Source organism: Typopeltis vanoorti, chromosome 13 (assembly GCF_054136105.1).
Source record: "Typopeltis vanoorti isolate ZY-2024b chromosome 13, IOZ_Tvanoo_1.0, whole genome shotgun sequence".
Classification (NCBI taxonomy): domain Eukaryota; kingdom Metazoa; phylum Arthropoda; class Arachnida; order Uropygi; family Thelyphonidae; genus Typopeltis; species Typopeltis vanoorti.
In genome coordinates, this window is record NC_143561.1 from 85,393,085 (window position 1) to 85,406,136 (window position 13,052).

The 13,052-nt window shown below is 35.4% G+C and overlaps 1 protein-coding gene across 1 annotated transcript in view; it reads right to left on the reverse strand.

Annotated features, from left to right (window-relative positions):
• Positions 1–13,052, reverse strand: part of Ric (Ras-related protein interacting with calmodulin) — a 126,948-nt gene that overhangs the window by 87,385 nt on the left and 26,511 nt on the right. The window contains exon 2 of the mRNA XM_090403071.1: positions 8,721–8,955. Within this exon, the coding sequence (XP_090259197.1) occupies positions 8,721–8,943 (223 nt within the window). The 5' untranslated portion in view covers positions 8,944–8,955. The remainder of the gene's footprint in view (positions 1–8,720; positions 8,956–13,052) is intronic.

Genomic DNA, 13,052 nt, shown 5'->3' on the forward strand with positions numbered 1-13,052 from the left:
GTAAGAAGCAAGGTTTTGAGATATGGATCTCTGAAGTGCATTTGTCGATAAGAGCTGTATGCAGGAGATGCATTACATCTATAAAAGAAACAACAGACAATGAAGGTGCAGTCCTGAACAAGTGAGCATTGAGTTTTCAGAAGCATTTGGGTCATAATAAATATGCTTTTAACATATAAACATAAGAAACCATAACATTTTATTGTTTCTTATGTTTATGTCAAATATTTCTGTTTGAAACTAACATCAATTCAAACAGAAATATTTGTATATAAAATATTGTTTGTTATGTTTACATGTTAAAAGTATATTCATTAAGTGAGCATTGAGGAGAGGAAATTACAGTTGTCAGAGTGGAAGGCAGCAGGGATGATCATGTGAGAGATTGTGACTTAAGTGAGGAGAGGTTATACAGTATACCTGAGCAGACTGGGAGAGCAATAATATATATTTTATATCAATCCCATATATAACAGAGGATACAGAACCTACAGCATTGTAAGCATTTCTCTACATGTGTCACTAATGTTATACACAAAGAAATACAAGGCTAACAGAAATACTAACTATGCATTGCTTTTCCTATACAAATGACAGATCATCAGAAATAAGTTTATGGATTTGACTCCCTATGGAAAAGATGACTGGAGTAAAACAAGCCTAACAGAAGATGAAGTCCTAATAGGAACAGAAAGTGAAACATGCAGCATATTTTGAGAGCATGTGGAGGAGAAGAACAATTACACATAACAGTAGATGAGTTGTCCATTCAGGGGAGCCTTAGAAATGAAACTGATGACTCAGGAGTGTAAGATGCAGGGTATAGTTGGGCATTTTAGAATATTTAATAAAATGCTGCTATAAACCAGTGAACCCAGAAGGGATTATGGAGATTAGCCATTGATAATCATAAAGTAACTCAGTTTCTTAGACAGTAAATGGTAGAGGATCAAGTTTTTAGTCTAGTTGTAAAATAAGATAATTTGTAAATAAGATGATTTCTTTGACCCTGGTTGGTAAGAGTGATCATTGTCTTGAGTAGAGTTGAGTAAACATGCAGCTATCAGAAAAAAACAGAAATTTATGCAGAATTACAAGTCAGGTGATTATAACAGACTAAGAACCAACTTGAGACCATACCATGGATGGAAGAACTTGAAAGAACATGGTGCCAATTCAAAAAAAGATAATCTGGAAATCCTATTCTAGTGACCTAATGGAACTTTTTTCAATCTACTTCAAGGTCTCTATTAAGCAGGAAGTGATGGTTGCCCACTGAATGTGAAATGCATGGGCCACCTAGACATTCGCAAACATCTATGTCCAAAGCGAGGTTCAACATATGAGTTACAGAGCCAAAGCATTATTCACTCGGCCAATTCAGCTCAGAATAACTAAGGTAAGAGAGATAAGATTTGGAATAAAATGAATGACTAGAAAATCAAAGGGACTACACTTTACGACTATAAAAAGTATTTTAAAAAAAAAACTGCTATTCATACAAAGAATAGCAGTTATCTTGCTCTAGTCTTACTAGTAAGGAAGAAACAATTATTGTGCTCTGAATGCCAACAAAAAGGTTTATATGAGATTATGCTTTTTAAGGGAATGTACTGTGAATGATATTGATCTGGGTGGTTAATGGAAGTCTTGCAAATGGAAAGGTTTCTAAGGAGTAAAAGAGTGAAGGAAGTGTTACATGAAGATTATAAAATGGAGGTACTGAACAATAGGAAAGTTATTTCATCTGAAGTCATTAAGATTTTTTAGAAAAATTAATAAGAGCTCATATACTAACTGGCCATCAGGCATAAATCCCTGAAAGGATGATGATGGGTTTAGATATTAGGCTAGTAGATTGGACTGACAAATGGCTGACAGCATCAAGAGTTACAACTCTTTGATGCTATCAGCCATTTGTATCACAGAAAATGGTTATGTTCAAGGTTGAGCTGGAACCATTACTGGTCAATATTTATGCTAATATTTATGTTAATAGGTCACATGGAGAGTTATTTGCTCATGATGTGAGTGATACTGGAAGGTTTATTAGCAATGATGATATAGCACTAAAGGAGGATTTAAGGTAAGCTAGAGAGATGCACGAATGGAATTAATGATTTAACACATTCATGTTGGGGCAATTGTAGCTCTCTTGGCATCACCTTATCTGATGGGGTGAGAGAAAACGTGTTCTGCAGAAATTTGTTCTTGGGTTTCAGCAGAGACATGCTATGTATCATGACAATTCTTTCATTGTAATGAAATCTGTGTGAATGGGGATAACAAGTTCTAGGATATATTAGAAAAATTATGAAGGAGAATGCTATATTTGATTGGTATATTTGAATTACTCAAAGGTATAAATATGTGAACCATCATTAATAAGTGTTGTAAGAATGAGAAATGTAAAGGAGAGAACAAGTGTAAGTAGAAATACTTTCATTACTGGCAAATGAATTATTAATAATTAATTCTCGTAGATAGGCTTATACGTTGGTTATGCATTTCTAAATCACTTAGGGAATTGAAACAAACCGAATATAAATTAAATAATACTTTAATAGATATTTCCGATATTTCGGCAATGTCTCATTGCCATTTTCTAAAGGAACTTACAAAAAGGCAGGTACACACAGGCCATAACAATACAGTAACTGGAAATGAAGATATGAAGCTATCGTTCTCCTAGAAGTCCTGATGGTGCCCTCTGGCGGGCTAAGTAGGCGTTCTTGGCCGTTGGGCTGACGGTCTGCTGATGTATGCCTCCCAAATTTGGGGCAGTCGCATACAACCAAATTTGTTGAGGTTTGGAGAGTTTCTTAGGGCAGAGGCTGATTCCATAAATAATCTTTCGAATTTATATTTGCTCCGGTGTATTATTGTTGCTTTCTTCCACCGTATTCTGCGGTGAGTATCCAGAGCATGGTCTGCAAGACCAGAATGGCTATATTTGTAAAACCGGATGTAGTCCTTGTATTCAGAAATTCTGATATTCGCTGTCCTGCCTGTTTGGCCAACCACCAACAATCCCACCCCACCCCCCTCACAACAATATGGAGTGGTAAAAACACTATACAACAGGGCTAAACTAATCTGTTCTAACGACATAGTCCTTAACACTTAACTAAATCACATCCTCAACACTTTCTCAGCCAATGGCTACCCCCCCCCCAAAAAATATTAAAACCTACAAACCACAGCCCCCCCCCCCTCCTCCTCCCCTCCACAAAAAGATTACTCTAAATCCATCACCATTCCCTACATCCGAGGCACCTCAGAAAAAATTACCAAAATTCTAAAAAAACATGACCTCACCTCCTGTTACAGGCCTTACAGAAAATTGGCATCCCTTATCCGCTCTACCAAAGACCAACCACTTCCCCTAGACTTACCTGGTGTATACCAGGTCCCTTGCAGTTGTAAACTGTCATACTTTGGCCAAACAGGCAGGACAGCGAATATCAGAATTTCTGAACACAAGGACTACATCCGGTTTTACAAATATAGCCATTCTGGTCTTGCAGACCATGCTCTGGATACTCACCACAGAATACGGTGGAAGAAAGCAACAATAATACACCGGAGCAAATATAAATTCGAAAGATTATTTATGGAATCAGCCTCTGCCCTAAGTAACTCTCCAAACCTCAACAAATTTGGTTGTATGCGACTGCCCCAAATTTGGGAGGCATACATCAGCAGACCTTCAGCCCAACGACCAAGAACGCCTACTTAGCCCGCCAGAGGGCACCATCAGGACTTCTAGGAGAACGATAGCTTCAGATCTTCATTTCCAGTTACTGTATTGTTATGGCCTGTGTGCACCTGCCTTTTTGTAAGTTCCTTTAGAAAATGGCAATGAGACATTGCCGAAATATCGGAAATATCTATTAAAGTATTATTTAATTTATATTCGGATCTACGTTGTTTCAATTCCCTAAGTGATTTAGAAATATTAATAATTAACATTTGTTAAGTGTGTCCTGCGAGTTGCTGAGTGGAGTGTATAGCATGTGATCCTATAAATTCTAGACACATAAGTGCATTTATGATGGCACAATTAAAACAAAACAAAAAAAAAATTGCAAGAAGGAAAGAGATTTGTTTGCAAAGCAGTGGCGGCCGGTGAAATTTTAAGTGGGGGTGCTGCCTATACAAAATAAAAATAAAAAATTATTATTCTTTTCCTAATCAGTAACCAATTTATTAATAAATAAATCTACAGATTTAATTATTAATAAATTGGTTACTAATTAGGAAAAAAAGAATTTTTTTTATTTTATTTTGTATATGCAGCACCACCACTTATAATTTCACCGGCCACCACTGTTGCAAAGTATAAATAATTTACCAATAATAAACAGCTGCTATATACATTTAGTAGTTCAGTAAAAATAAAAACATCTATAGAGGACTAATCCAATGAACTAATAATGTGATTACGTGATTCATTTAGGCATGGCAGGGAATACATGGGTTGATGGAAAACAGCATATCATTTTGCAAAATTTGTTGCAATTGTTGTGTGTATTTATTTCAGTTTTATTTGTATTTCACTTTGTTTTCAAAGAATTTTCTTTTGTTTACTGAGGATCAGTATACATTTTACGGTGATAAAATGACAAATCCTACATTTATTCCCCCCCCCCTTTTTTTTAAGCAGTCAACCACTTCCTATAACATGAAGTATTATTTTTATTCAGATAGATATTTTTACTACATCTGTTGTTTTCAAAGACTGGAATAAAAATGTTCCTAGACATGAAAAATATTCCAACCTAAACATATGATATGCTGCAGAAACAAGAAAAACAAATAGCTTTATCACTAAATCCAATACATAAACATTTACAGTTTATGTACTATAATTTAGAATCATTACAGTAATTAGAGACAACTGGAATGACACTCATAACGGGGGGGGGGGGGGGGAAACACTCCTCTCCCACAGATTATGCTGCAAGCATGCAAGTAAACCAGATTGTTTGTAGCACTAAACATATTAACTAACTGAATGCATTGGTCCTAACACCTCTTTCAAATTTAGTTACAGAAAATACGTATAACAGCTGTTTATAATGCAATCATTGGGTACAGAAAGCACACAGTTTACGTAAAGCAAAAAGATCAACATGAACACACACACACACACACACACACACCAATAATTGTCCAAACACCCCTGTTATTTGAAGTTATGGAACATTCCAGGTTTGATAACATAAAAACTGGTGTACAGATTGTAGGACGCAATATTTCATTGCAGCAATTGAATACAGGAGGTATGGCAACACGCTGCTAACTCAGCAACTTTGAGAGGTGTCATCGTCCTCTTTGTCACACACCACCAATGTGACATTGGTGGTGTGTCCATACATGCCATTGCAGCTTAACTGGAGCACCCAAAATCAATGGGTGGCAATGTGATCAACAAATGGAGATGTTCTGGCATTACTAGTGCGGAAAAATACCCAGGGCAGCTGCAGAAAATAGCTGACAGGGACAGGAGGGTGTTAAAACAGGTGGCATGCAAAAACCGGCTACAATGCACAGACCATCCATGATGATTTTTAGAGCACCAGTAACACCATGGTGAGTACTAATACTGAACAAAAAGAACTCCATTTACTGGGTTTCCATGGAAGAGCAGTAATACACAAGCTTAACATAACAACAAACAAAGCAGCTCGTCTGGTCTGGTGCAAAGAACATGTGAACAGGACAACTGACCGGTGCAAAAATGGCACTCTGGAGTTATGAATCAAAGTTCACCTGTTTCCAATCTGATAGCAGGGTGTGGAGGCAAACTTGTGAACGCATGTTACCACAGTGTGTTGTACCCACAGTCAAGTTTGGTGGTGGGAGTGCATTCAGCTGGTTTGGAGTCAGACCACTGGTCATTGTCCATGGTTCCATGAAGGCTGCTCAATACCTTGATATTCTGGATAGTCAGGTGCTACCTACACTGTGGAGTTTTCAAGGAATGGACCCATGTTACTATCAAGATGACAATGCCCCATGTCACAAAGCTGTTATGGAATGGTAAGAAGAGATGGGTGTTAAATGACTACCCTCACCTGTGCAGAGTCCTGACCTCAATCCCATCGAACACTTGTGGGATAAATTGTAGTGGTGAATGAGATCCAATGCAGCACATCCTTGATCTGTCACTGAACTTAGTGCTGCTCTAATGGAGGAAAATTCCAACTGATGTCTGTTGCACATTGGTGGAAAGCCACCCTCAAAGGGTACAGGAGGTGATCCAAGCCAAAAGGTGGACATAGTTGATATTAGAGTTCACCTGCTGGTATCAAATCAATATCATCTAGACACTTCAAAAATGCTAATTTCACAAATAAAATTCTACCAAAAAAAAGTTGCAACTTATACATGCCATATAAGCTTTGTGAAAATGCAACTGCTCGACACAGAAGTGGCATATATATATATATATATATATATATATATATATATATATATGTGCTAAAGATAATTCCTGCCAGTAGTTTGTGCATGTGCAGGCACTTCCAGGTGCAAACATATTAACATAGCTAAGGATGTGGTTTTGAACTCTGAGATCCAGAGATAGAAGGATGCACATTAGTGTAACTATACTGGAGAAACAAATAATACTGAGGTAATGGATGAATAGAGAATTGAATTTCAGGAGATACATTACAAAAGTGGTGAAGATAACGCAGGAGAGTGCTAAGACAGAGCTAAGGTGTGGTAGTTCTACTGAATAAGCCACCGATTGGACCACACACATCTAGAACACTGTTCAAATCTAGTCACAGGAATTTGCAAATGAAGCTTTGGATAAAGGTAGGATGTGGTACAGAGCATTGTTAATGAGGAAATATTGATAATGATCAGTGTGGTTTGGAGAACAGAAATATTATATTATTTATTGGATGGATACTAGGGAAATTTTTTTTCAAAGGACAGAAGAACAAAGGGTCCATAAAGAAAGTTGCACAAGGTAGTGATGAGTGCACAAAGGACTGGCATGCATGGGATGCATTATATTAGAAGATAGTGAGCATATAAACAGCAAATATGTTTACAGTAGTAAGATACCTTGTGATACCTCAAGTGCATACATTCATCGTGACTCTTAATGTAATTGAAAAGTCCTCTCTACAGAATCTTAATTTAACAACAAACATGGAAACTGGGCATAAAAAGTAGATGGAAATATTACACATTAATTTTAATTTTGCAAGAAAATATATAACATTTAAACTCCAACTATACCTAATTTATATGTGCTGCTCTGTTACTAATAAGTTTATTAATTTGCTTAGGTATGGACTCTACCAACATCGAATACATTTTTCTTATTTCTGCATCTTGAAACCATACTTTTATAATGGATTGTGCTAAGTTATTCTTTGTATCACAATTTAATTTTCCAAGTCAGTCCCTTTTTCACTACAGTTCACAAATTTTCTATTGGGTTAATGTAAGGAAAATTACTTGGTCACTGAAGCAATTAGATGTCTTTTTTGAGGAACTCGCACTTTTTTCTGAAGTGTGGCATGAAGTGAAATTCTGTTGGAAGAGGAGTTTCTTTGCCTTTCTGGATCTGTTACCACCCTATTCTACAATAATTTGATGTATTTGTCACTTTTCATCATACCATCAACAGGCACAAGCGATCCTGGACTGTCATGTGTAAAACAACCCTAGAACATCTTTTTAGCTGGGTGTTTAGGAGTTTGTTGAAGTTGGGAGGGATAATTTCAGCTACTGATTTACAAACATAGGGTACTTGCTCTCTTTTGACAAAGAAATGGTTCTCATTTCAGAATATGACCTTATTCCACTTCTCAACAGTCAAATCTTTGTACACTTCTGCCTACTGGAGCCTCTTTTCCTGCATATCCATTTAGCCTTCATCAACAGTTTTTCTTTTTCATCTGTGGGCAGTTCCTCCTGCTTCCACAATCTTCGACAGCTTCTCATGTCAGAAACATTAATCCCACTAGCTGCCAAGTTTCTATTTAAGTCCAAAGCAGAAAATTTAACTAGTAAACAATCTTAAGTGTAGTTTCCCTTTTTTGTTCATATTTTCTTTTTCTGTCAGGAGAAAAAAGGTACCTGTCTCCCTAAACCTCTTTAAAATTGCATTAACAGTACCCAAACCAACAAACCACACTCGTTGGCAATTTATCTTTGAGTCATGGATGTGTGCTGAGAAAAAGTACATATTTTTGAATACTTTCTTGGAGATGTATCCATTTCATAGCTACACAATGAATAAGACACTATAAATGTCAACTTGTTTACACTATTAAAAATGCAAAACACTATTAATAAACATCGTAGAGACATGCAGTACTCAACCAAAATAGTGAACTAAAACCAAACCGAACCAAAACCCAAAACTTGATGAAAATTCAGATTATTTGGATTCATTTGTTTGCTTCTATATGTTCTCTAACACTTCAAATCAATTTTAACCCTGTTAATTGCTATCATTCAGAAACTTCTTCACATGCATACACATATGGAAAAAAAAGTTTAGAAAATTTAAGCTAAGAAAAACACTCAATATGATTAAAAAAAAAAAACAGCATATATTAAAGGATAAAATTGGAATTATCAAGTAAATAAAGATTTTTTCATGGTGCTAAATTTAATATTTCTATGTTTCTTTTTTAACAAATTAAGTTAACAATGTACTAAGAGAAGCATAAACTTATCATTCTTACCACTTTTTCCAACACCCCCATCTCCTAAGACCACAATCTTGTATACTCTCAGCCCTCCTCTGGTTGTCTGGTTTTGATTTTCTGAATGCTGCTGCGTCATACTCACTGCAGCACCTTCACTTCCAACTTGCATGTGACAAGTATTATCACAAAGAGTTTGTTTTATTTGATTGTGATTATCCACCGGCAGAGGTGTGCCACTATTACAGTTAACACAGAGCATGCAGTTTATTCTCTATATATATAAAAAATATTCCAAGTTGTAATTCTACAAGAGAGTTTGTTAGATTATTATGATAATATTTGAATAATCCACAGTAAACAACTTTTTATTTTTAATAACAGATAAGAATAATTTTATAAATATAAAAATAAAATTACAGAAAACACAATAAATACAAGCAGCAAATAAAAGTTAAATGGAATATCAGCTAACAAACATTCCTAAAAATGTCTACTTTAGGTAGAATATCAGTTTACAAGCAAATAATATAATTCATTCAAACTATAGTATATTTCAAATAAAAATTACCATAGATTTGACACATAATGAGAAAAATGGTACAATATTAAAATTAATACTTAACTTCAATATTATCAATTCATCTTCATTGAATTTTTTAACATGATTACAATGATCAATTACTGGGATGCTGCGGTAAAGGCTACCCACTTTTGGAGCAAGTTGTGTGAATGTTGGGATTGTGAAGATTTTATGTTCTGAAACTGAAGAATATAAAACTTACACATGTCCAGAAAGTATTACTAGAAATTTAAATGTATAAATTGACAAGTGAAATAACACAATTTAGCTGAACTTATTTCATTGATTTCTGTAAAATTATAGACTACAACTGTGTTAGGAATAATTACTTTCATTTCCCACCATTTCAACCTTCAAATTAAGATCATCTGGAGTTATACACACATATATACAATGACAAGCTATATTCCATTTCAAACAGTATGCCAAAGTGACAATGATTTTATTATTATTATTACATCACACCTCCAGGGAGTCCAAAGACTCATCGAGGGAGGGCATCTACTCTACAACTCTTCGTCTCATTACTCCACCAACCTTCATTACCTAACACCAACGCCATCTACCGCCGACTACCACCACTGGTACTTTCACAGACAATCATAACATCCATGCCCACGGCGGGATTCGAACCCGCAGCCTTTTGGCTGGAGAGCGGATACGCTAACCACTCGGCCAACCAGGCTGGCATGATCAACCATTATACTACTGGCCTGACCTCTAGTGAAAAAAAAAAAAAATTTCATGAAGAGTGTTAGAATTGACTGGAAAGGCACCTGTGTTTTACATCACACCAAAACGGGGTACGAGCATAAATTTAAGAAGGCCTGTGAAATTCTTATCAACCACCTTAATCTTAACAATAATGGTGGTCTAAAAATCCCAAGAATATGGATGACACATATTCTATCTACATAATCTTTTGGTCTAACAGTTAATTATAATTAGAACTGTAAGTAATCTAAGATTTTAACTCCAAGATAACAACACTCGTGTTAAATTATGAATTAGACCACCACTTTTGCTGTATTAAAACTACCTATATGAATTTGTTCTCTGATGCTATAAATAGAATACAGTTTTGATGTAGGTTTTTTTTTTTTTTTCACTAGAGGTCAGCCAAGTAGAATAACTGGTGATCAAATCATTGTCATTTAGCATACTGTTTGAAATGTAACATAGCTTGTCTCTATGTGTGTGTCAGAAATTAAAGTAATTATTCCTAACATGGTTGTAATCTCCATAATTTTACTGAAACGAATGCTGATCGCTATATAACACTAAAGGAAAGGATTATATTTCATTGGCTGTCTTGGCCAACTTTAGCCAAAAATAACACAGTTGAAACATGGAATGAAATACAATGGTGGATGTCGCATAATACACCAGTCACTGCTGGAGGCAAAAATATACTAGCGATTAAATGAAAAATACAAATACGAGGGTGGCCTGAAAAGTTTTCGGCTTCGAAAACAGATGGCAACACTTTCAGCAAGATTTTTTGTTTTCTAAGTTGGTACATCTGTCATAAGCATCCATGTGAAATTGCAAGTCATTCTATCAAGTAGTTTGTTTTATACAGTTGTCTGAAGCAAAAGTGTTTGTCTGTATTCCTTGAAATGAATAAAACTGAGTATCGTATAGTTATAAAATTCTTTGTAAAAGAAGGTTTAACAGCAAAAGAAATTCATTTGGAATTCAAAAAGGTTTATGAGCAATCTTCTCCTTCATTTTCAACAATTAAGAAATGGACTGCCAAATTTAAACATGGCCGTACCAGCTTTGAAGATGATCCAAGTCAAAAAAGTGTAACAGCACACGAAATCACTGATAAAGTGCACGATATGGTATTGGATGACCAGCGAGTCAAAGTGAGTGAAATTGCTGAGACTATAGGCATTTCAAAAGAATGTGTAGGATATATTTTGCATGATGAATTGCAAATGAAAAACCTTCGTGCAATATGGGTCCCGCATTTGCTCGCAGATCAAAAACACACACTCGCATATAAATTTCTGAACAGTGCTTGGAGCACTTTAATAAGAATAAAACTGATTTTGTGCAATGATTTATTACTATGGATGTAATATCCAAGTAATATCCAAGTCCATATTAATATACATTTATTAATATGGACTTGGATTCACCGTTACACACCAGAATACAAACAGCAGTCAAAACAGTGGACAGAAGCCAGTTGTTCAGCATCAAAGAAGACAAAGTCAGTTCCATCAGCAGAAAAAGTCATGCTAAAGGCATTTTGTTTATTAATTATCTTGAAAAGGGTAAAACAATAACCGGGGAATATTATTCGGATCTTTTAACCAGACTAGATTAAAAAATTCACGAGAAAAGACCCGGTTTGCAGAAGAGAAAAAATCACCTTTCATCAGGACAATGCACCTGCCCACAAAGGTGTTTTGGTAACGGGAAAATTAAGGGGAAAATTGTAACGTGCAATGCCAAGCATAAACGAACATCGGAGAGTCTAGCTGCAATTGGCGAGATAATTCTGACTGCATTAGTTCTCAGTGCATTTGTTTCGTGTAACAATAATTGAAAAAATATAATTCTTTTCATATTTTCAACAGTGACACTCGTCATAACCTTGTATCTATAATAAATAAATAATTATATGTTATTTCAACAAAATAAAAGACTTACAAAAATAGTTCACCACGAACACGCACAATAATAAAAGTTTCGTATCTCACAGAAATAACGTGCGCAAGCATACAATACACTGCCCAAACGAGCAGTGTCGGAATCACTTGTGACATGCAATGAGAAGCGCAAGCAAATATTGGCGAGTCAAGCTGCAATTGGTCGAATGTGATAATTCGAACACTGCGTCAGATTGCAGTGCATTTGTGTCGTAATCTAAGGCATCAATCGAACAATTCCAATTATTAACTATTCAATCAATGTCGAAACATAAGCTGTAACCATTAAGATGTTGTATTGCATTTATATAATGTTGTAAACATTGTTAATATTATAAACACAAACAAAATTTACTTTTTTCCATTTTTTCCTTGGGGGGGTGCTGCAGTGTTGCAGTGCTTATGTACGAGCCACCACTGTTCAAGATGCATTATGCATACATGAACCCACTGCAGTCAAAAATTGAAAAGCAGAAATAAAGTGTAAGTGTAAAAATGGATTAAGTTTCACAATTTGGCAAATCTGGTCTTGCCAGTCACACTAACTGATAGCCAAAATAAAATGAAACTACATGAAAGCTTTCCACAACCATTAAAAATATGAATATTTTAAAGAAACCTGAAACCTTACTATACAGATTCATGTAAATAACAACTTGTGTCCTTTTCCCACATATGTGAAGCCCTCATTAGAAATCACAACATTTCCTGATTATTACATACTGGACAAACCTTTTGTGTTTCATCTTCCATAGTGCTCCTAGTTTTAAAGCTCCAATTCTGAATCACGTGATTTCATCTTTCCACCTGCTAATATATTTCACTTTATGGCTTTTTATTTTTTGTTTTAATAAAAGCACTTACATAGCATTGACATGTACCACTATTCATCCCTGTTTACTTAACGTTAATCATGTTTTACTTCCCACAAACATTTCTATAAGAATAAGGAAATGTTGTGATTTAATAATAATTTGGTAAATAGGCTTCTATGCAAGATCCAAACAAATTATCTTCGAATATCAGGAGCAACCACACAACAATTTCCTCCAAATGTTTCCACAGCTTGTAATGGCTGGATAGATCTGCATACAGAAAAAGGAGCGTAAGGTTCCATATTAAACG